The 25,123-nt window shown below is 35.9% G+C and overlaps 1 protein-coding gene across 1 annotated transcript; it reads left to right on the forward strand.

Moving 5' to 3' along the window:
- Positions 1 to 1,460: 1,460 nt before the first annotated feature.
- On the forward strand, positions 1,461 to 2,219 carry LOC138329810 (involucrin-like). Its single transcript, XM_069277104.1, has one exon. It carries the CDS (start codon positions 1,461 to 1,463, stop codon positions 2,217 to 2,219), a length of 759 nt encoding a protein of 252 aa, XP_069133205.1.
- The last annotated feature ends 22,904 nt before the right edge of the window (positions 2,220 to 25,123 follow it).

Raw genomic sequence — 25,123 nt, forward strand, 5'->3', positions numbered from 1 at the left:
CCCCTGAACCCCAAAAGTTTAGTGTTATTGAACCAGACGGTGTTTAGCAAAGCATGTGGGTTGTCATGACCCAGCTGACCACATTCCCACAACATTTCCTCCTCGTTGTCTGAGACAGGCTGAGCTTTATTGGGACGATTCCCAAGTCCTTTCTGTTTCAACTCTTTACGCCGAGACTGAAGTACCTGACGACTCGTGGCAAATAAATCTGAGGTTAAAATGTTGAAACTATAACCATTTTCTCTCAGATAGCGGTCGATACCCCTGTGAAAGCTGGTAAGAGTATCAGGCTCATAATTAGAACCATCATTCTTCTGAAGGGACAGCAAAAACCCACCAATGTATGTATCTAGTTCAAATGGCAGAATCTGAAGAACTTCCCTGGGGTCGGACCTAGGAGGAGCTTGGATCCAGTCTTTGAATCTTTTAATGCATCCCTCAGTTTTCTTAACAGTGTTTTCATTTCTTTTACTCATGATGTAATTTCTCAGATCTGAGACACCGGAAGTGTAAATATTGGATGGAATAAGGTCATCGGCGTCGTCTAAATCAGATGAAACATGGCCATGGGTATCGGGGGGTGGGGTCAGGAGGAGGGGGAGCACAAGACGCGATGGTTGAGGATGATGAACTAGATCTAATTTCATTTCCAGACTTCAATGTTTCGTTACCTTCAACTTGAGGAATGCTTGATTCATCATCTGTCTCTGGATCCATCAGTAAATCATGTAAAATGTCGAAATCCCCAACAAATGCCATTATAAACAAAGCCAACACCGGCTCTGATAACAAGGTGTAAGCAGACGACAACTTGTTGTTATTTGCTGCCAACATCCTCCTTTTAATATTCCAAATTTAAATTCTACCCAGAACTATTCTAAGTCCACAACATTATTTTTATTAATTTATATTTTAAATAAAGTACAAAAATAAAATTTACAATTTATTAAGTAGCAAACTTTTTTTCTTCCCAAAATAAACCAATGCAATACAAGGGAATTCCCCTAAAAAGTAGTTCCGGCTAGTAGGTGAATACAACATTCCGTATTGTACATGTGCAATACAAAACAATGTATTTCATGGTCTGAAATTTGCTTGTATTACTATAACCAGATTTAACAGGTATGTGATAAAATCAAATATGATCCTTCCTATCAAATATGCTGTGTGATTTGTTGAGCCAATGCCAGTCATTGATGCCTTCGTTCTATCTTCGTTTCGGCATGTTTGTGCACGCGGAATCCACATCGATCATTGATCATTTTTCTTTCGTTTCTGTAGCGTATGTTCCCTTCTCGATGTTTGTAATAGGATATTATTTGGGAAATACATTGTATAACTTGTCAATACCGGCCCTTGTCTAATCCAGATAACTGTATTGCAACATACTTGTAAGGTATTTTCTTCGTTTATAATAATTAAAACCTTATAATCCGGAATCCAAGCTATACCAGCCAGATATGTTGATACCGTACCGACAATCCAAGCTATACCAGCCAGATATGTTGATACCGTACCGACAATCCAAGCTATACCAGCCAGATATGTTGATACCGTACCGACAATCCAAGCTATACCAGCCAGATATGTTGATACCGTACCGACAATCCAAGCTATACCAGCCAGATATGTTGATACCGTACCGACAATCCAAGCTATACCAGCCAGATATGTTGATACCGTACCAGCAATCCAAGCTATACCAGCCAGATATGTTGATACCGTACCAGCAATCCAAGCTATACCAGCCAGATATGTTGATACCGTACCAGCAATCCAAGCTATACCAGCCAGATATGTTGATACCGTACCGACAATCCAAGCTATACCAGCCAGATATGTTGATACCGTACCGACAATCCAAGCTATACCAGCCAGATATGTTGATACCGTACCGACAATCCAAGCTATACCAGCCAGATATGTTGATACCGTACCGACAATCCAAGCTATACCAGCCAGATATGTTGATACCGTACCGACAATCCAAGCTATACCAGCCAGATATGTTGATACCGTACCGACAATCCAAGCTATACCAGCCAGATATGTTGATACCGTACCGACAATCCAAGCTATACCAGCCAGATATGTTGATACCGTACCGACAATCCAAACTATACCAGCCAGATATGTTGATACCGTACCGACAATCCAAGCTATACCAGCCAGATATGTTGTACTGTAATGGCGGTAGTCGAACCTTTGATATACCATAGACCTGCGATAATCCGTACGCCGATAGTCCGGACCACTCACAATCCGGACGGACATGTCAGGGAACGATTACTAAGTAAACAGATTCCAGAAATCCGGACGGGTGATATGGGGAAAGTATTTATGTATTCGTTTATTTTAAATATGATTTTTTTTCTAGAAGTACAAACTGCAAACTTTTCTGATGAAACATCAATGGCCCGCCGCTCTGTTAATCTTGCAATCCGTGTCAGCATTCCTGTTTCTGTTTTCTAAGCTAGATCGATCCAGAAGAAAATTACACCAGAAGAAACAATAAGGCAGTACCGTAGCAGAAACGCGAAAGGTTACTTTTAGAAAATTATTTCATTTTTGGAATGCAGGTGGGAGTAAATACAAACAGAACGTTAGGCGACTCATTGAACATTTTGTTGCAACATTTCCATTAAAAGAAACAAAACAAAGGCAGCAATTAAATATTTCCTTCAGTTGTTATTGATGGCAATTCGGGGAGACCGTGATGTCGACCTCAAATCGTCTCCGTCGTGTACATTGTGTGTTCCTGATAATTGTAATACGTTATAACTAAAGCTTGCATATTGAAATTAACCGGTTCCAAAATAGCCTATATATGAAACCCTCAACGGCATTTGTATGGAATATTGGATTGACATGTCAATTACCCCTCGCTGTTATTTGTAGACGTAAATCATCGGTTGTTATAGCCGGCAAAGGCGACATACTCCGAACCGTTTTATGTATAAAGTGTGCTTGCCCCAGACGTGCACAAATACATTACGTGATACATTTGCTAACTTTGTGTCTTCTTGTGTTAGATTTTCCAAAGTAATAAACAATAAAAATACAATCATCATTTCCTTACGACAAAGACATAACAGATAGATATATGTAGATATAAATGCTGTGGTAACTCGTGTATTAATGCCGTTGAGATATAAACACGTATATTGTGCTATCATTTTCTTTCGCGATTTTCACTTTGAAATGGTAAAATGTTAACGTTAAACTATTTATTGTTTTACGCTTTAGAAACAAAATCAATATCTACTGAAGCTAAACCAATAATATCAACCGTTTAGTCTCCGTCGTTTGATAATTCATTCCTTTCGCAAGATGAAAACATATAAGCGCGTAGGAAGAGTTTTAAATATATATAAAAAAATACATTCGAAACGGTTCTTTTTATCAAACATGGTAATGAGTTGCAAAAGTTATTATATTAACGTTAATACTACTCCTATCATCATCTTCTGTACAATTTTATTCAAATAAATAAATTGCTGATTTTTCGTAACGCGATTCGTCTTATGCTTCCCGCCGTCGTCCTTATTACCACGCGTTGATTGACTATATAACTGCACCAGACGTCAAAATATCATAGAGCATTATAACGCCAAAGTTTCGCGTAATAACACGTTTTTTTTCTAAGATCCGTAAGATCCTAGGTTTACATTTTGTAACCGGCGGCCACGCCAGCCCTGTTTTAGGCCACCGTGAACAAAATGTGGTGACTGCGAGGCAACGGGAGACAACGCAAGAGGACGTGATAGATAAACGTGAGCGTCCGTGATTGCCGGAGATGTCGTGCCGGAGTTGTAAACTGTCAACACATAAGCCATGGCAGCCCCAGTACCATCCTCGATACTCCAGGGGTTTCGATCACTTACGATCTCTACACCCCTGGACTATCTCATAGTGAAATTGAAGGCAGCTCAGCGAAAACATTTGACCAATCACAGCCTAGCAAAGATTTGCTTTGAAGACTACAGAGAGAGCGACGCTTAACATCAAAGCCACACAGTCAACCACAGTGTACCGTTATACGGCTCTTTTGATGTACATCAAATGACTAAATTACCTGTTCTATTCTGTTCCCTCCAGTTTTACTATGAGATAGTCCGTGGGTGTAGAGATCGTAAGTGATCGGAACCCCTGGAATATCGAGGATGCCCCAGTACAGATGGTGACAGGACGTAAGAAAGCGCTTGGCGCAACTAATGCTAGGTTTACACTATGTTCTCGGCGGCCTTGGCAGCCCACCATGGACAAAACGTGGTGACCGCGAGACAACGAGAGACAGCGCAGAAGGACAGGATCGACAAACGTAAGCGGTCGTGAATATCGTGGATTCCGTGCCAGATTTTTAAACTGTCAAAATATTTGCCACGGCAGTCACGGTACAGATGGTGAACGCAACATGACGTAATAAAACGAGATTGACGTAACAAAACGTAACAGTGCGTACGAGGCCGTAACAACGGGCAGCATGCACGTTCCCCGGAATCTCACGGTGATTTCAAGTTTTGTGACGTTCTGTTGAGTTTTGTCCACGTTTTATCACGGTTGATGCAGATTGGCTGCACGTTTTGTGCCGTTTAGTCCAGGTTTGTCAAGGTTTTGACGGCAAGCCAAGGTGGAAGATAGCCGTTTCGATGCGTTCTGTAAAGGCACATCACGGCTTGTAGCGGTTGAAAGCCCGACGTGATACGGCGTGTTGCGTCTTATTACGGTCTAACGTTGCAAGCAATATATGATGGAGTATCATTGCCTAGCCTGGTACATATTTGCTACTTCATGGAGTTATTTGTATTAATAAATAGAAATAGTCATTATCAAACACATTTAAACCATCAAATTAAACCAAAGCTATTATTGCAAAAGGCAGATTGAGTGAGAACCATTACAGAAAAAAAATATTTGTGTAGAAACACTTGGATATAATAATTATAATTTTGTAATCAAAACGTGTTTAAAATGACATTTTCGGCAATAAATATTGTTTCATTTGCTCAAAAAAGCCCGGCATCAGACTTTCATTCCTAGTAAGCCTTGGTGGACCGTGAAAAACGTATCAGAGCTTGATCAAAACGTCCAAAACGTCCAAAACGTAGCAGACCTCATCAGATCGTAACAGGCCTAGAGAGAACGTAGTGGTATCCTTGATAAACCGTGCTAAAACCGTAGTGTAACTGTAACCTTCTAATACATGTTAGATAGACTACATTTAGATTTATGAATACAGATCGTAATAATGTAAATGCCGACCACGACACATTGCGCACGGCTTCGAAAATCCTAAACTACTAAAAGTTTTGTTTGAAAATATGATAAAAAGTAACTATAGACTGACTCATTTGTATGTCATAAACTAAATTCCAATATTTCTGACGAAAAAGTTATCCAGAATACGTAATTTTGTGACTCTGAAAAAGGACGAAATTCGAGATCTCGGCAGTACTGTACGTAATGGCTGCCGTGCGCTTTGGGTAATCTACGAAAGCAAACTATCACACATCGTAGGGTGTTTTACCAAGTAAGACTAAGAAAAACAGTAATCGCTTATAAAAATTTCAGTACGATATTTGCGGAACTTGGAATTTAATTTGTAATTTCAAGCTGATATTTGCAATATTCTGTCAATGTTATACATAATGGCGACCGTGTTTTTTTCTCGTGTGGGTCGAAAATAGAGTATAAACATCGTAAAATATGTGAATATCATATGTTTATAGCTATATATTATTGTTATATATTTTTATTTACACCTTTTGAAATTAAGATAAAGCAACAATTCTCGGATTGCCGTACTATTTATTACAATAAAATGTAAACAAACATCGAAGCGGCTGTGTTCCCACCATGTTAATGTGTACAGATATACGGAGTTGTACCTTTGAGCGCCTGGATGTACCTTTGTGTGACGTCATCGCCATCTTTTCTGAAATCTCCTATTGTCTCCCACCACACTGACTTCAGTAGAGAAAGTGATTTGTACCTCTATACATGTTATCCATGGATAAACATATGGTATTAAAAATCTATTACCGTATTTTTTTTTCTCAAATATTTACATACTTCACCGATAACCATTAAATACAACCAGTTTTATTTGTTGATAGTTTGTAATTTAATATCATAGTATAATGTTCTATCATTCTTATAAGAGTCTCTCATATGTGGGTATGACGGATAGGGATGTTCTACCCATGATATTACAAAATGTTGTAAAACCCGCGGTTTGTGATCCCGAGGGTCAAGCCTCGGGTTTTACAACATTTTGTAATCCTGAGGGTAGACTATCCCTATCTTACATATCCACATATGTAAGAACATTTGTCTCTCATACATATGTACCTAAACGTTTTACTGCAATTTTACAACTATAATATTCCCCATTTTGAAGTAAATTCGAAAATCATCTGCGACTGCAAGTCAATTCTCCATACATGAAAATTGCATGATATTCTCAACGCAAATCGCGTCGTTTGTAGCTTTTTAAGTAAAACCAGCATAATTTCGGAAAAAAAGTGTAGTGAGGAAAAAGTAATATTGTTGACGCTGTGACGTCACGAGGCTGAATTACATGGTTGGTCATGCAATGTAGCCTCAGGCGACATGTGTGTTGCCAAAGACCAGCCAGCATTGCACCAGTAGGTATGAGACAGAATTGATTATTGCATTTCTAGATTGTTTAAATGTGTAATGTTGTATGATACATTGTAGTGTTGTATTAATGCATGATTACACATAGTTCCTTCATTGATTGTAAATGTGTACCATATACGGGGTTTTGTTCTGATTGCACAGTAATACAATAATTACAGTATTATGTTAATTTGATTTGACCCTTGCATTGTTAGTTTGGTTTCTAAGTCTGTTATGTTGCATGTTACCTTACATTGTTCTATAAACTTACTTTGTATATCGTATTAATTATTGATTTAAAGATGCTTTGTTTTATCTTTCTTTAGTCATATAAATTTTTAATTAATAATTGCGTTTTTAGTTTGGTAACAATATGCACATTAATTCATAAATTTTAATTGATGTTTTGTTATTATATATATTGTGTTTATAATACTTTAGATTCTATTGATTTTCAGATGCAATATACACAACCGGACACCAAGGGGAGCCTAAATATAAAATTGAGAATTCCAATATAAATAACCGGACACCAAGGGGAGCCTAAATATAAAATTGAGAATTCCAATATAAATAACATGATGATTTCAGTTGATTTGTTGATTAGGCTTAGAGTCTTAAGGTCAACTAAGTTAATTCCATGATGGCGTCCTGTTTGTTTCCTGTTTGTGTCACTGTGTTATGATGGAAACTCTTTGATATTGTATAGTGCTATCACACTGAAGCATATACTACCAAGACACCAAAAAGCACACACCACTACATCATATGGATAACGGACAAACCAGTTGTCTTAATCCCTTTATGTCTACTGTTAAGCAGAAGCAGAAATAAAATTCTTTATATTGAATGACTTATGGCATTTCATGGACTTTTCCTAATGTAGGTTGACACCATATATCAACATGTTGGGATAATACGGCACTGTTTTTTTTTTTTTGTTTTTTTTTTAAACAACTGATAGTGTCAATTTTGTTTTAATAATGTAGAGCGATTAAGTTCAAGATCAAAGGTCAAATGATTTATTAGCTGAAAGCATGACAAACAATGTTGGAAATAAAATAATATTTTGACTTTCAGAGGAAGTTCTTTGTTCTTCAATATCTGTCCGTTCCCTACCTTATTTACTGGAGTAATTAGTATTATGTTCTTAAATATTTACCCACAACCTTTCCAACGGGATAAACCAAAGTGTATGATAAGCGTTTTGGAATCAGTTCCACATCTGTTTATTTTCTTTTTCTGGACAGTAACATTACTGCTTTACAAAACTACGAAGATTATGGGTTTATATCAATTCGATGTTTAAGCGTCTGTCCCAGTTGATGCAACATCCATGAAAGAGATCGACTATTGATCCAGAAGATTTGACCACCAAGTTAACCAGGTCGATATCCAAAAACTTTTTGTGATCTTTGAATCGTTATACAGTTGATAGAAATATTAACGGAGTTGTCTTTCATGTACAATTATATGAATGGATTTTCATATTTTCTTTTAACGAACCCCGTTGAACAAAAACTAGACATTCAAATGAGTTATATGAAATTCATATAACATAATTCTGAAATATCTTTGGCAGTTTAGAGCGTTGCATATCCTTTCTTTTATTTTTGTTATCATGTTGGAAATAAAACATCAGACTTTCAAACAAACCAGGAAATATTGTTCATATCTACTATTTATGTTGCATAAACGAAAAGCACAAAAGTTATCGTCGAGTATACCCATGGCGGGATATATATACTAGCCTTTATCAATTTACGAGATCTTTCTCTTAATGTCAAATGCAATCTTCAGTATTAGTGTGACTTATTACATTTCCCGCTGTACAAATATTACATCGGGCGATAGAGCGGCGAGCTCCATGACAGGGACGCTCAGCGAGATGAGGAATCTGCCTAGTTGAACTGGGAGATATTATGTATGGAGTCTAACAGGAATGATTAGAAGCTTTCGGCGCAATCTCAGAAATCTAAGACCATAATGACAAAAACCAAATCCATAACTGAGGCACTGAATCAATTTCACCACTTTCATTTCAGCCAAATGGTGTTTATTTATTCCTGATTTATGGAAAGCGAAAGCAACATTTCAAAAACAATACCAACAGCTATTTCCAACCTGTTGCATGCACTGCACGTCGAAGGGTGTTAAACAAGATAGCTTCTGCTAATCTTAAATCACAATAGAAAATTTGATCAATTCTGTCGATCTAATAAATTTTATGCAAATGAATAAGTTTGAATGCTGCTTGCCATTCGCTCCTACTATTTTTTATTTTTGTTTGTTTATCGTTTGTTGTTTTTTGTTTTTTTTTATTATTATCTTATATCATTGAAAGTAACTAACACAGGAAAAGTAATAACCAAAGTACAATTGGCCTTTTTAAGAGCTGGAGTACAGTTGCTGGTGTGTTTTTTAATCATGATTATTTCTTATTTAATTACTTGGTGTTGGTGAAAGTGTTCGGTCATGATTGGATGATGACAATTAACAATGAAGATCTACAGCGGCCTGTATTAGAGGATTCCGTTGTGTCTGACATAAAGACAGTGATACTAACAACAACACACAAACTGATGAACGTGGAGAGTAACCGGAGAGGAATATGTTAAAATATTTATAATCAAAGAAATAATTGTGTGATTTTCTTAATTGACCAGAAATGTATATCTGATCACGTGGGTTTATTTGATATATAAGACGGACTATAATATGCACGTGCAGAATGCAATTACTATGGGTCAATACAGTCGAATTGTCTACATAGATACTGTAAATACCAACTTATCTACAATGAATGTGAAGCGTGCGCCGTCTGTGTAGCGACCGGAGTCCTGGCACCAGGTCCACGGGGAGGGTCTAGGATACACTTTATGTGTCCAAGCGATTCTTAAATTATATTAATAAACCTCTGGTATGTTTTCTATAACGTCTTATTGTATAGTTGGTCAGAATTAGTCATAGATATAGAAATATTGTATTATACAGATTCCGGTGACTTCCTTGAAATCTCATGGAAGGGCATCTATTTTCTACAATGTCTGCTTATTTTTTCATAAATTCTTTATACTGTTAGCCATATGGTATATCAGTAGAGCAATCTAAGTATTTGGCGAGGTCACACTGTAGTGTCTTAAAGTCAACACCAAAAATCAATATTTTTTCTATAACTTGACTTGACCTCCCTCAAGAATTAACTAAATCTTATTCTAGATTTACGCTAAAGAAATAGTTAACTCCCAAATGGGAGTTATTGATGGACAAATGTACCACAATAAAAGAAACTATTGAATTTGTGTAATTTAAGTGAAATTGGTGGTGGATTTCATAATTTGATCAATGATATTAAATTATAAGCCCATTACCATCACATGAAAGACGCCTATGTCTAGATACTATAATGAGAAACTTAAGACATTCAATTTTAATAATTTACACGAGTCAAGGTAGCTGGTGAGATGGTTGGTAAATCAAATTAATGTATGTTGTCCTGCTGGTACAATTGGACCTGCTGTCCCTATTGTGATCGGAAAAGGCGACTAAATCTAATAATATCTTATCGTTTCTCTTCTTCCTAACACTCGCCACTGTGAGAAAGGCACTAAGTTCTGTACCCTCGCTGAGACAAACCCTGGCCTAATAAAGTGGTATTTAGTATTTCTGTTCAGCGCGCAGAATAAAGGGAGTGAGACGACTGGTTTGCCCGTTGTCAGTATAATGTGACCGGATGCTTGTTCGGTGTATTCGACGGTATGCTTCATTGTGAGATAGCACTATAAAAATGACAAGAGTTCCAAGGAGACACAATACGAATATACCACAGCCTCCTAAAACATACAGAAATTCACACACCACAACAAAATGCTTACTAAACATAAAAACAGTTAAGGAGAAATAAGGGCGGTATCCCGTGTATACGGCGTGCCGCTTGTGTGAAGTGATGACTGCAGTACGATTGTGGTGTAACTATTTGTATTAGAGGATTTTTTGCCGTTTTATAGTGCTATCTCACTGAATCATGCACCAGAGAATCAGAACAAGCACACCCAAATCGGCCATATTCTGACAACGGGCAAATCAATCATCCCACTTCCTATTGGTTTCAATAACAGATGGAAACTGGTTTTGTTTTCTGCGAGACATTTTCCAGCATTGAAGAGTCAATTTTTTTATTAGGGTAATGGTATGTCTTTATCTAAGACATTATGAACACTTCCTGTTTTTATCAAAGACACTAGAAACACTTAATGTCTTCATTTTAGACATTATGAACACTTCCTGTTTTTATCAAAGACATTGTTAACACTTCTTGTTTTTATCTAAGACATTGTAAACACTTCCTGTCTTCATTTTAGACGTTGTGAAAACTTCCTGTCTTTATTCAAGACATTTTAAACACCTCCTGTCCTTCCTGTATTTATTTAAGACATTGTAAACACTTTCTGTTTTTATCTAAGACTTTGTAAACACTTCCTGTCTTTATCTAAGACAATGTAAACACTCCCTGTCGTTTCTGTTTTTATCTAAAACATTGTAAACATTTTCTGTCTTCAGTTTAAACATTTTAAATACTTCCTGTCGTTATCTAAGACATTGGAAACACTTCCTGTCTTCATTTTAGACATCGTAAAACTTCCTGTCTTTATCTAAGACATTGTAAATACTTCCTGTCTTCTTTTTAGACATTGTAAAAACTTCCTGTCTGTATCTTAGGCATTGTAAATACTTCCTGTCTTCAGTTTAGACATTGTAAATACTTCCTGTCTTTATCTAAGACATTGTAAACACTTCCTGTCTTCATTTTAGACGTTGTTAAAACTTCCTGTCTTTATTTAAGACATTTTAAACACTTCCTGTCCTTCCTGTATTTATTTACGACATTGTAAACACTTCCTGTCTTTATCTAAGACAATTGTGAACACTTCTTGTCCTTCCTGTTTTTATCAAAGACTTTGTAAACACTTCCTGTCTTTATCTAAGACATTGTAAACACTTCCTGTATTTATTTACGACATTGTAAACACTTCCTGTCTTTATCTAAGACATTGTAAACACTTCCTGTATTTATTTACGACATTGTAAACACTTCCTGTCTTCATTTTAGACGTTGTTAAAACTTCCTGTCTTTATTTAAGACAATTTTAAACACTTCCTGTCCTTCCTGTATGTATTTACGACATTGTAAACACTTCCTGTCTTTATCTAAGACAATTGTAAACACTTCTTGTCCTTCCTGTTTTTATCAAAGACTTTGTAAACACTTCCTGTCCTTCCTGTTTTTATCTAAAATATTGTAAACATTTTCTGTCTTTATCTAAGACTTTGTAAACACTTCCTGTCCTTCCTGTTTTTATCTAAAATATTGTAAACATTTTCTGTCTTTATCTAAGACTTTGTAAACACTTCCTGTCTTTATCTAAGACAATTGTAAACACTTCTTGTCCTTCCTGTTTTTATCAAAGACTTTGTAAACACTTCCTGTCTTTATCTAAGACATTGTAAACACTTCCTGTATTTATTTACGACATTGTAAACACTTCCTGTCTTTATCTAAGACAATTGTAAACACTTCTTGTCCTTCCTGTTTTTATCAAAGACTTTGTAAACACTTCCTGTCTTTATCTAAGACATTGTAAACACTTCCTGTATTTATTTACGACATTGTAAACACTTCCTGTCTTTATCTAAGACAATTGTAAACACTTCTTGTCCTTCCTGTTTTTATCAAAGACTTTGTAAACACTTCCTGTCTTTATCTAAGACATTGTAAACACTTCCTGTATTTATTTACGACATTGTAAACACTTCCTGTCTTTATCTAAGACAATTGTAAACACTTCTTGTCCTTCCTGTTTTTATCAAAGACTTTGTAAACACTTCCTGTCTTTATCTAAGACATTGTAAACACTTCCTGTATTTATTTACGACATTGTAAACACTTCCTGTCTTTATCTAAGACATTGTAAACACTTCCTGTCCTTCCTGTCTTTATCTAAAACATTGTATAAGACTTCCGCGTGTTATGTCTTTTAACTTTTTAAGATAAACGCAATACAAAGCGTCAACAAAAGTAGTGAAGCGATATAAAATAGGGCTTCGTCAACAAACGTCAACACACTCGGGTCTTTTTCCTGTGTAGGGATCGCCGTTAGTCCAGGGACCAGCGAACACAAAACTGACGTAATCAGATAAGCCATCAGTGACGTCATATCAACCATTGTCTTTGCTGCTTGAAACACGGAGATAATGTCGCTTAGTCGAAATCAATAGTCCTGAAAATGCAAAAGGAAAATTTACATTAATTTTACACAGTCTTTATTATCATCATCGCATCTACAGACTATTTTTCCCTTATTTCTATCGCAGTGGTCTCAGCCATACATATCCTGTCCGATGATCAGCAATGTTCTATTTTTATTGATCCAAAACAGTGAAATTCCCTGTTACTATTTATAACCAAAGTCAACACATTTAATCATTGCTCTCAGATTAACTTTGCATTTTGTCAAAACCTTTCCTAGAGGTCGCGACAAATTTCGAAACGGAAACAAATCATGATTATGATTGTAAACACTAATTTGCATTCATTTTGATTGATACTATGATGAGGATAACCAACAGAACAATGGAATGACGTAATGTTTACACATTTGGTCTAAGTCGAAATTCTCGCCAAGTTTCATTTTTACCTCATAGGGCTATGCGAAACATTGCCAGGTCGTTCACGGAAAACAGCGCCAAGTAAAACCTAAATAATGACTTAATGGGCATCACAAACTTTCATATAAAATGACCAATGCTTACAAATGAACAGATTAGTGGACAACTGCCATAACAATCTTTAAAACGACCAGGAATTACTAGTAAATATAATCTGCTGATGCTACATTGTAATATGGACGGGATATGTCTGATAGAGATTTGTCAGAAGGCTTTCTATTTTCGATACCTTCTGTGTTCTGTAGGAATGAATAATAATGGTAAATATACATGGTCTCACATGAATATACATCACAACAATACAGTAAGGTTGAAATATCAGCAAATGTCACAGTAAACTTTTTGGGCTCTTTGCGATTATTGAAATATGATAAAATTCAAATATAATGAGGTCATGATATACCTGTAATTAATCACCTACCTGTGACAAACAATAAGGGTATACTCGCCAATCTTATATCGTGACTATTACTCACACTGTACAATATACAAATGTACATGTACACGTCAGTATGTGTCTATACTAATTCTGGTCTAATACACAAATACCTTATATAAATACGTCTGTCTGCATGTTCTAGTTTAACTACTATAAGTTGTGTAGCTAGGTACATCACGTAAAGATCTATGACGTGTTAATTTGCTACTTGTGGTATTTGTATTTACCTATATAAACATTTGTATTACAATTACAATAAGGCTAAAATTAGCTTCGATGTGTTTCCATTGCCCATCATAAAGGGTTTTGGAAACTTTGAATCTATTGTAACGATTTAACGCCATATGAAATCCCTACTGTTGATTAAATGTAAAAATCGACCATTGCTCGTATAGTTGTATCGATTACCAAACGTTAAGGATTTCGAAGGCCGCACCAAACCTACTTATTATTACATGAATTAGATATATCTACGTATTTGACTATAGTCAAAGCCACAGACATAGCATGTAGCATAGCGCTTATACATCAACTGTGATATGTTTTGTATATATGGTATATATTTCTATATGTCAAATATATTATGACTTGTTTATATGTTTTCTCTATAGAAAATTTAATTTGTTTTGTGTGTTCTTAAATATCATATATTTGTAGAAATCAATATGAAATGTCTTGTATACATATAAATTAAATTTATATAAGAAACATAATACGGTTTGTTTATATATTAAAAGTAAATTAGCTTTACACATCTATATTGTAATATTGTGTTTGAGTAACTGTTGTAAGGAGCTCGCGATGACTTCAGAGGTTGTTACACTAAGATTATTTTTGGTGCATGTTAATGAAGTTATGAAATGCTGTTTCAACAACTGAAAAAATTATTGACCTTTGTGGAGGTCCACATGGTGTTATATCGCCCGAGTATACGTAGAGTAAATGATAACCGAAGGCGTGGCCCGAGGTCATTATTTTAACTTCTAAAAAGGTGATATAACACCATATGAACCGACACAAAGTTCTTATTAAAAAATACAATATTTAATGCGTATAGTTATTATAAGAAAAGCGTTGGTCAAAGAACGGAACCATGAAGAACGCAGCGTTTGTGCAATGAAGTTCACAAAGGAATATTGACTCGGTGTTTCTAAAAGTGGAAACACCGAGTCAATTTGCTATTTATTGAACGTCACGTGACCATGTATTAGCCTATGAAAATAGTTGAAAATCAGAGCATATCTAATATAAATTAATATCATACAACAAATGTGATGGGCTTGGATGATCTTTATACGAGTGAATGTACTAGAATTTGAGAACTTCAAAAGGCACAATGGGTCAAATGTTCTAGGATAAGGTTTAAAAGTTGTGAAATTATTAAATGTAATAACTGTCTATGTTTTCTGCATTATTATAGGAATATAAGCGTTGTGTAGTGTATGGACAGTCATTTAAATGAGACAACGCAGGATTAAAAAAAAAAACATTTCAAGGAGCTCTATGGGTCAAATGTTCATGGTTAAGGTTTGAGCAAAATTTGAAATGCTGACATTAGTTTCTTCATTTGTATTGAGTGTTAATGTTAGTATGAACAACCATTTTAAGGGAGCAAACTTTGGATTTGGGGAGTTTCAAGAGGACCAATAGACCACCAAATTGTTCTTTAAAGATGCTCTACCGCTGACAAATGGTAATTTTTCGCTATCAAAAACAGGAATAGACGATTTTGTAATTTTCTACAGTTACAAAAGTTACTTACTTTACTCCGTTACCACCATTGAAAAGTTTGAGCTTCTAATTTTACTTCAAGTTAAAAATATGAAAAATAATTAATTGCATCCCGAAAAAATTCCGTGGCACTATATCCTATATGGAATTAAGTACTGATTGCACATGCACCAAAGGCGAAATAAAAAAAAATTAATGTTATTTTTGAGTTAATTAGGCATATACATATACGATTAAACACCAATTATTGTTCAAATGATGAATATCATTTATGCTCTGTCGGCGGTGGAGCATCTTTAATAAATAAGCGGCTTTCCAGTATGTAAAAAAACTAAATAGTGAACCTTTTCGTGCCGAATGTTCCCGATTTACTAAGAGCACAGACAAATTGAGAATTCTGATGCTGACTGCATTTGTATGGAGCAAGGGCAATCTAGAAAAAATCGAGTGATGAAAGTTGGCGATGTAATAAGCCTTTCAAAAGCTGATAGTAATAATAGAATGATACATGGAGGTGATTTAGAGGTTTTCTTAGCGGATTTATCTATTCTGGGTTTTTTTTTCTAAAATGACGAAGAAAAGGATGAAAGGCAAGATTGATAAATATCCACGACACCAATAAATGATGGAGGAGGAATGAAAACGAGATGCTATACCCAATTGATCAACATGTGCCATTGTTGGTGACAGAAATCATTTGTAGCCATCTTTATACCGACATGCATGCTGCCGAGAGGATATATAATAGATCAATCCTGGGTATACTCTACAGGGGAGCGTATTGTGATGATACATTGTCTACAGAAAATCAACACATTTGGAGTAGGTTTGGTTTTAGCAGCCCTCGGTTATGATAAGGGCGCAGCCCTTTGTGCTCAAAGGGCACGAAGTGCAAAGCACTTCTAAGGTAACACCTGCATGAAAATATAAGTAAAAGAACTATTTTCAAAATCCAATCCTACGAGTACATACTGACAGCTTCAGTTTGCGGCTGCCATTTTTTACCCTATGTTTCGCGTGAATGTGATGCTTTAAAGTAAGCAATTCAACCGACGAACGTCATCCGGCAGAAGCTCAGTGCTACCGTCCTTTATTTGCAAGCTTTCAAAGGATTTGGACCCCTTCCAATATAATCAGCTGACCAAAAACGGAATACTTGTTACGGAAATAAAATTTCTTTCTTCTCAAATAGGGATTTGGGACAAGGATAAAGTGTAATTCTGTTCCGTTATTTCCATAAATTATACTTTTTACCATTGTGTAGTTTATGATTACTGAAACAACTGGCTGTGCCCTTTAAGACTTTGCCTTCAGTCATATTATATTAAATAAACTTACTCTAAAGATGTTGTGATTTCTAATTTAAAATCGATTTCCCGGCTGTGAGTTGGCCCGGTAAACATTTTGTATTTTGTGGAGGAGAAGAACAAATCGCCCGACAAACCTTTGGTATTTTGTGGAGGAGAAGAAGAAATCGCCCGGTAAACCTTTGGTATTTTGTGGAGGAGAAGAAGAAATCGCCCGGCAAATCTTTACTATTTTGTTGAGGAGTAGAAGAAATCGCCCGGCAAATCTTTACTATTTTGTTGAGGAGTAGAAGAAATCGCCCGGCAAATCTTTACTATTTTGTTGAGGAGTAGAAGAAATCGCCCGGCAAATCTTTACTATTTTGTTGAGGAGTAGAAGAAATCGCCCGGCAAATCTTTACTATTTTGTGGAGGAGAAGAAGAAATCGCCCGGCAAATCTTTGGTATTTTGTGGAGGAGAAGAAGAAATCGCCCGGTAAACCTTTGGTATTTTGTGGAGGAGAAGAAGAAATCGCCCGACAAACCTTTGGTATTTTGTGGAGGAGAAGAAGAAATCGCCCGACAAACCTTTGGTATTTTGTGGAGGAGAAGAAGAAATCGCCCGGCAAACCTTTGGTATTTTGTGGAGGACTAGAAGAAATCGCCCGGTAAACCTTTGGTATTTTGTGGAGGAGAAGAAGAAATCGCCCGACAAACCTTTGGTATTTTGTGGAGGAGGAGAAGAAGAAATCGCCCGAACCAAACCTTTTATATTTTGTTGAGGAGTAGAAGAAATCGCCCGGCAAATCTTTACTATTTTGTTGAGGAGAGAAGAAATCGCCCGGCAAATCTTTTATTTTGTGGAGGAGAAGAAGAAATCGCCCGGCAAATCTTTGGTATTTTGTGGAGGAGAAGAAGAAACGCCCGGCAAACCTTTGGTATTTTGTGGAGGAGAAGAAGAAATCGCCCGGTAAACCTTTGGTATTTTGTGGAGGACTAGAAGAAATCGCCCGGCAAATCTTTGGTATTTTGTGGAGGACTAGAAGAAATCGCCCGGCAAACCTTTGGTATTTTGTGGAGGAGAAGAAGAAATCGCCCGGTAAACCTTTGGTATTTTGTGGAGGAGAAGAAGAAATCGCCCGACAAACCTTTGGTATTTTGTGGAGGAGAAGAAGAAATCGCCCGACAAACCTTTGGTATTTTGTGGAGGAGAAGAAGAAATCGCCCGACAAACCTTTGGTATTTTGTGGAGGAGAAGAAGAAATCGCCCGACAAACCTTTGGTATTTTGTTGAGGAGTAGAAGAAATCGCCCGGCAAATCTTTACTATTTTGTTGAGGAGTAGAAGAAATCGCCCGGCAAATCTTTACTATTTTGTTGAGGAGTAGAAGAAATCGCCCGGCAAACCTTTTGTATTTTGTGGAGGAGAAGAAGAAATCGCCCGGTAAACCTTTGGTATTTTGTGGAGGAGAAGAAGAAATCGCCCGGCAAACCTTTGGTATTTTGTGGAGGAGAAGAAGAAATCGCCCGACAAACCTTTGGTATTTTGTGGAGGACTAGAAAGAAATCACCGGCAAATCTTTACTATTTTGTTGAGGAGTAGAAGAAATCGCCCGGCAAATCTTTACTATTTTGTTGAGGAGTAGAAGAAATCGCCCGGCAAACCTTTTGTATTTTGTGGATGATTAGAAGAAATCGCCCGACAGACCTTTTGTATTTTGCGCCCACAAACTACATGCAATATTGTTAAAGTAGTGTTTGGTCATATTGACTACATATAGCTTTTAAGTCAATGGTACATAACGTAATGACAAACCATTAGCAAATGCAATTGAAACATGGAACAATTTTGAATTTTTTAATATAAAGCTCGAAGCAGGGAACCTACTTAGTAGTGTCTCAAACACCAATGAAAATGAAAGCATCACTTAAATACATACTAATTTACAGAACCGGTATAGTGTTTTCAGATAATAATGCAGTGAGAAAAAATACCTTAATGAAAGTCTAAGCTTGAATGTCGTTGGATGATACTGAATTTAAAGGATTGACTTAAATAATTTTTCATTTGTTGAGAGTATACCAAATACAATTCGAGTGTATTCGTAGGGTAAAACAATATGCTGAACTTAATCAAATTAGTTGTTTAGCTGACTATAATAAAAGATTTTTTTTAATTATAATCATGCATAACTGTATAAATTAAAATCCATTTCATTATTATATTTCAGATATGGATATATAACATTTTGGCATATTATTGTCTGCGTCCATTATTCTATCTTTATACATTTATCATTATTATATTGCAAACTATTGATTTGAATAAATCTTTTTGTTAAGGGGAACTTCATGAGAATCAATCGCAGAGAAAGTGCAAACGATAAGTAATATTGTTAAAAAAACCTACCTTAATTAAAGAGAGAATTATATTATATAGAAAAAACAATGATCCAGCGACTATTTAAACCGTTCGTAACCTTGACAAACTTGATACAGAAAAACGTGCTCTAGGGAAAGAAACATCCATATATAATGTTATATTGTAAAGAAAGAACATGTCTAAGTGTGAACAGAGTTTCTAGTGTGATTGAGGATTTGATGTAAAGAAAGAATTTTGTCCTGATTAACGGTATAAAGTATCGGAACAAAATGTAAGCAATCTTAATAGTAGAGTGAAGCTCGCACCCCAGAACGACAATGTGCATTTGAAAATGTACATTACGTGCAAGTGTTAAAAGCCACTCAGTACAATCTGGTTTGGTAATTATACATAGTCTCACTCGCCATATAAACGATATACCGTTTCTATAGGTTATGTACTAGGGTTCGATAACATGCAAATCACGTGCTGTGAGACATGGCGCACGTGATTTTTCTTAACCAAATTTACAAGATTTACATGTGATGTCGAACGAAGTAGAGCACAGCTGGATTGATGGCTCTGAACGACTGATTTGATGAACTTGCGGAAAGGAAAGAGCAATTTACGTCAACCAAATACAATATGGTAATACCCAGGGATATAGATCAAAAGAAGTAAAAGTATACTGTATGGTGTGTAACACGTGAATAGTGGAAAGCACACCCATCGCGAAAAAAAAATCTACCCCACATAGAATTATCTGGAAAGAAAAAAAACACTTTTCGCGTGGTTCTTCAAACAATTGTTCGTACAGTTGGAAAAGTCGATAACTTTCCTTTCAAAAGCAATTTTACACATACTGTATATACATAGTACCATTTAACGATAGCACGTCCACTTCAACAAAACTGATTTAAAATCGTCCCAAGGCGGGTTTTGGAAACATGGATTGAGGTCAGGGATTGATAAAGGTAGCGGACGGGACAGAAATATAGGAAATTATTGTGTAATATGCAAGTTAAAAAAAGATAAATACCATTTCATTTTGAAATGTCGCTTGTCTGAAGCGATTAACCCGGATTACTACTACCACGGGTATACTAGCATGTTATTGAACTTTTGATAACAAGAAACTAACAAAGATATATAAAATATAATATTTCCACACTCGATGCTCCAGTGGTTACTATTACTGTCGTTAAACCTACATATAACCTTGGATTTTGTGGAAACAACACTGAAGGTTATGTGTTTGACACTAAATGAGCAAGTAGTTTGTTCCTTTGGTGTACATCAATATAATTTTAAACAACGGTACATTGTGGTTGACTGTGTGGCTTTGAAGTTAGGCGTCGCTTTCCCTGTAATCTTCAAAGGAAAAATCTGCAGGCCTGTGAATGGTCAGGGTTTTTTTCTTCTCCTGAACTTCCTTCAATTTAACTATGAGATAGTTTGAGTAGATACATGTATAACGACAGTTAAAGTTACCTCTGGAATACCGAGGATGAAATCTTGCAATTTTTTTTAAATAGATCACGTTTAAGGTGAATATGAACATAAAAACGAACAATGCATAGAAATGTAGGAATTAAGCGACTAATTGATCAAAATTCCTAAATACAGAAATTGGATCAGGATGCTTTGTCGTACCTTTGATATTTAGTGTGATGTTTTGTCGTACCTTTGATGTTCTTTGTAATGTTTTGTCATACCTTTGATGTTCTTTGTAATGTTTTGTCATACCTTTGATGTTCTGTGTAATGTTTTGTCGTACCTTCGATGTTTTGTGTGATGTTTTGTCGTACTTTTGATATTTAGTGTGATGTTTTGTCGTACCTTTGATGTTCTTTGTAATGTTTTGTCATACCTTGATGTTTGTGTCCAATGTTTTGTATATGTTTTGTCCTTGATGTTCTGTGTATGTTTTGTTGTTGTTTGTGTGGTTGTGTCCTTGTGTTCTGTGTGTGTTTTTGTCTGTGTTGTGTTGGTTTGCATTTGATGTCTGATTTTTTACCTTGATGTTTTGTATTTTGTCGCCTTGATGTCTTTGTAATGTTTTGTCGTACCTTTGATGTTCTGTGTGATGTTTTGTCGTACCTTCGATGTTTTGTGTGATGTTTTGTCGTGCCTTTGATGTTCTGTGTGATGTTTTGTCGTACCTTTGATGTTCTGTGTGATGTTTTGTCATACCTTTGGTGTTCTGTGTGATGTTTTGTCGTACCTTTGTTGTGTTCTGTGTGATTGTTATACCTTTGTGTGTTCTGTGTAATGTTTTGTCGTACCTTTGATGTTCTTTGTAATGTTTTTGTCATACCTTTGATGTTCTTTGTAATGTTTTGTCATACCTTTGATGTTCTGTGTAATGTTTTGTCGTACCTTTCGATGTTTTGTGTGATGTTTTGTCGTATTTTTGATTATTTGTGTGATGTTTTGTCGTCCTTTGATGTTCTGTGTGATGTTTTGTCGTACCTTTGATGTTCTGTGTGATGTTTTGTATTACCTTTGATGTTCTGTATGTGGTTTGTTCGTACCTTTGATAATGTTTGTGATGATACGTCGTTTTTTTACCGTTGCAACTGTTTTAAATCTGCAAACAGAATGCTGATATATTGTCCTGACCTTGTATAAAATTTATTGTTAAATAATGGAATATGTCCAACTGGGTAATTTAATATATTTGGAAATGATGATGTAAACATATTTTTCAAGTTCTTCCTTTTAAGCGAGAAAAGACTTACAGTGTGTCTAACTCGATGGCGCCTCCTTGCTACACTGCGACTGTTAATCGCCGATCTGTGACATTTCCGTGTAGTAGCGCCAAACGATCAATGACAGCAAAACTGTGATATTCAACAAAAACATGTGGTAATGACTTAATAAGTTCTTTTATTCTCCAATTAGAACCAGTCTAGCAGTTACGAGGCGAGCAGAACATTTGTCTTGCAGCACAATCTGAAACTAAGCAAAGGTTTGTTATGTAAATTACGACTACTGGGTATGAATCGATCTATTTATTGATTTCCCACGCAATCTATTTTTTAAAGGACAAAAAAACTATTTAAGGATATTCTTAACCAACACAGCAAATCGGTTTTATGGTATTGCAATTAACATAAGTTGGGAAACTGTATCGATATCAAATACTAGAATAGGCCAGAAAACGCCATTTGATTACGGTAAACGAAGCTGCAAAATACATTTCTCTAGTCAAATCTGTCAATACTCCGCAAATCAGGGATCACTGCCGGAAGATCTTTAATGTGAATTTCACGATACTAGAGATTAACGGAAGTGACAAAGATTTTCGTAGCTCTAACACCCAACGCAGGAAGGAAAGACCGGAAGTTAATTAACTACATAGCCTTGGCCGGAAGTTGAATATGTAAACGGCGTTACCCTGGGTGATATGGCCAGGTCCCGCTGATAGTAACACCAGGCGGTTGGAACAGCGTAGTGCCATCTACATAGCGTAGCGCCATCTACATTGTATGTTTAAGGTATAGATCTATACCGAAATGACTTTAATTTTAAAAATGTGAATGCAAAATGGATTTTATGATTTAATTGAGCAAATTACCTGACTAGCTGACTATTAAACAATTGCAAAGGCCCATAACCTTTCCGGAACAAAATTAAAAAGCTCCTTAAACACAATGATATAGCATAAGAAAATATTATCAATAGTATTAGATGACGTTACAACACAAAAAAAAATTCTTTTCATAATCTATGTTAACAGTGAAGATTCATTTTGCTGTTTAGCCGTCAGGCACAGTGATAGTCAACTAACACACGGTAATTAGGACGACGGCAAGAAACATAAGACGGCCCACATAATACAAATCAATTTAATGTTTAAACTTATTTTAATTAAATTGCTTAGGAGTTGCTGATAAGTGTAGCATCAAAAAGTAAGCTAATACGTTTCGCGACTCTACAAAATTATCGTTTTCGATGTATCTATTGACTGCGTAGCCTTGAAGTTTTGAATTCTCATTTCAAAAATCAGAAGCAATTTCGGATTGGTATTGGGCCTTTGAAACTCCATATTAAATGTTTATTTCATAAAATGCGGTTCGTCTGACTTTTTTCCCGATGTTTCTCTAATTACTGCGCAACAGTTTCTTGAAATGATGGCAAGATTTTCAAGCATTATAAACAGTACCATATCCTGGGCCTTTTGATGGGAGGTCCCCAAATATGAATCTCGCTGCATATGTCTGGCGATCTCAGGCTTACGAACTACACTCCAGGCTTGAGTGTACAGATTCTGAAAAGACTAGTGCCTAAGGTCCGTCCCTCATCCTCGACACTCCAGACGTTATATCCACCCATGGACATTCTCATATTAAAACCAAAGACAACAGAAGAGGTAATTTGGTCCTTTGATGTACATTCAAGTTTCAAGTTTATTATAACCAAATGCGATACAGCATATAGGCAGCCATTAAAGGGTCGTATAACGATGTACTTTGGTTGACCGTGTGGTTTTGAAGTAAGACGTCACTCTCTCTGTAGTCTTCACATGAATTGTTTTTGCATTCTTGTCCTAGATATTTTCTCCTGAGCTACCTTCAGTTTTACTATGAGATAGTCCGGGGTGGATATAAAGTTAAAGTAAGCCCTGGAGTATCGAGGATGAAGGTCCTCTTACATTTGTTGATCTTTGTGATGTGGGGTTTACAAAAAAATGATATTGATATTGTTAGCTATTAGGTGTAGTCCCTACTCAAAATCAGAAATGGTGCAAGAATGTATTGGCGCTTAACATTACAATTCTTTCTCTCTTTTCCTGCATAAAAACAGCATACTGTGTTTTTTCTTGTCAAATTAACTGGACATTTGGTTTTAACAAGGAGCAGATTTTCGTTCAAATCAATGCAAACAACGTACATATTGGTTATATTAGATAAAGTTTTTTGTTCTTTTACTAATTCAATTGTCTTTTTTAATTGAATTTTAGATCGACAGGCATTCTAACATACTTAGGTTGTATCGAAAAAAATGTGTGAAAAAAAAGTGTTTAAAAGATTAAAGTTTGATGCAACACAATGCTAACTGGGCAACATTATAGTGAGGGTAAACGTACCTTCCTTTCTACAATCAGAAACATCACGGGTCCTGATCTTATTCCCCCTAGCGATATTGAATTGGGCTCTGTATGTCCTGCCGTTCGTTCAAGTGGCATTTCCGGCACAAAAGTTCAAAATATACAACTTAGATTCAGAACACTTCCTGTATATACCAGACAAGTGTCCTAGTATGCCTTAGGCTATAGAGAGCCTTCCTTCAATTTTAGATATTTTGTTTCTGTTATCATGGAAACATATTCAATTATGACAATCTGATCTAAAACAACACTTATCTCCATCTAGATCTACAGCAAAAATCTAATCGTTATTTGCATGGATGCACAGATTCAAGTTCTGATCATTCAAATCGTCGTATTAACATTTTCTGCTCATTTGTAATGGGCCTTCCTTTCATGAAGGCAGAGACTCTTAGCTGCTGTGAAGTTCTACTTCTTTGCTATCTAACAAATATCATTTTCCATCACCACATCTTTCAAAATTTTACAATTTTGAAACTGAACTCTTTATATAAATAATGTTCAAGACACATATAGATAACTTGACTTGCATATCATTATCATAATAATTAGTTTAGATAAATTTTGAACATTGCAGTTAATGCTTTATCTACATTTGTATGATTACACGTCTTTGCGGCACCTTGGGTTTTTATAATAAAAGGGACCCGCGGTATACATTGGGGAACATTTGGGTTATCATCATGAACCGTTATGTGTGTTTTTAAAGCAAAGACACGACATTGTTATCAAATATGTTTAACCTGTTAGATAGGTAAGTACACTTTCATCAAGAATGCGTACGCGTTCTACACTAAACCGAAACTCGTCAGCGACCCATGTTTG

This window comes from Argopecten irradians, chromosome 8 (assembly GCF_041381155.1).
Source record: "Argopecten irradians isolate NY chromosome 8, Ai_NY, whole genome shotgun sequence".
Classification (NCBI taxonomy): Eukaryota; Metazoa; Mollusca; class Bivalvia; order Pectinida; family Pectinidae; genus Argopecten; species Argopecten irradians.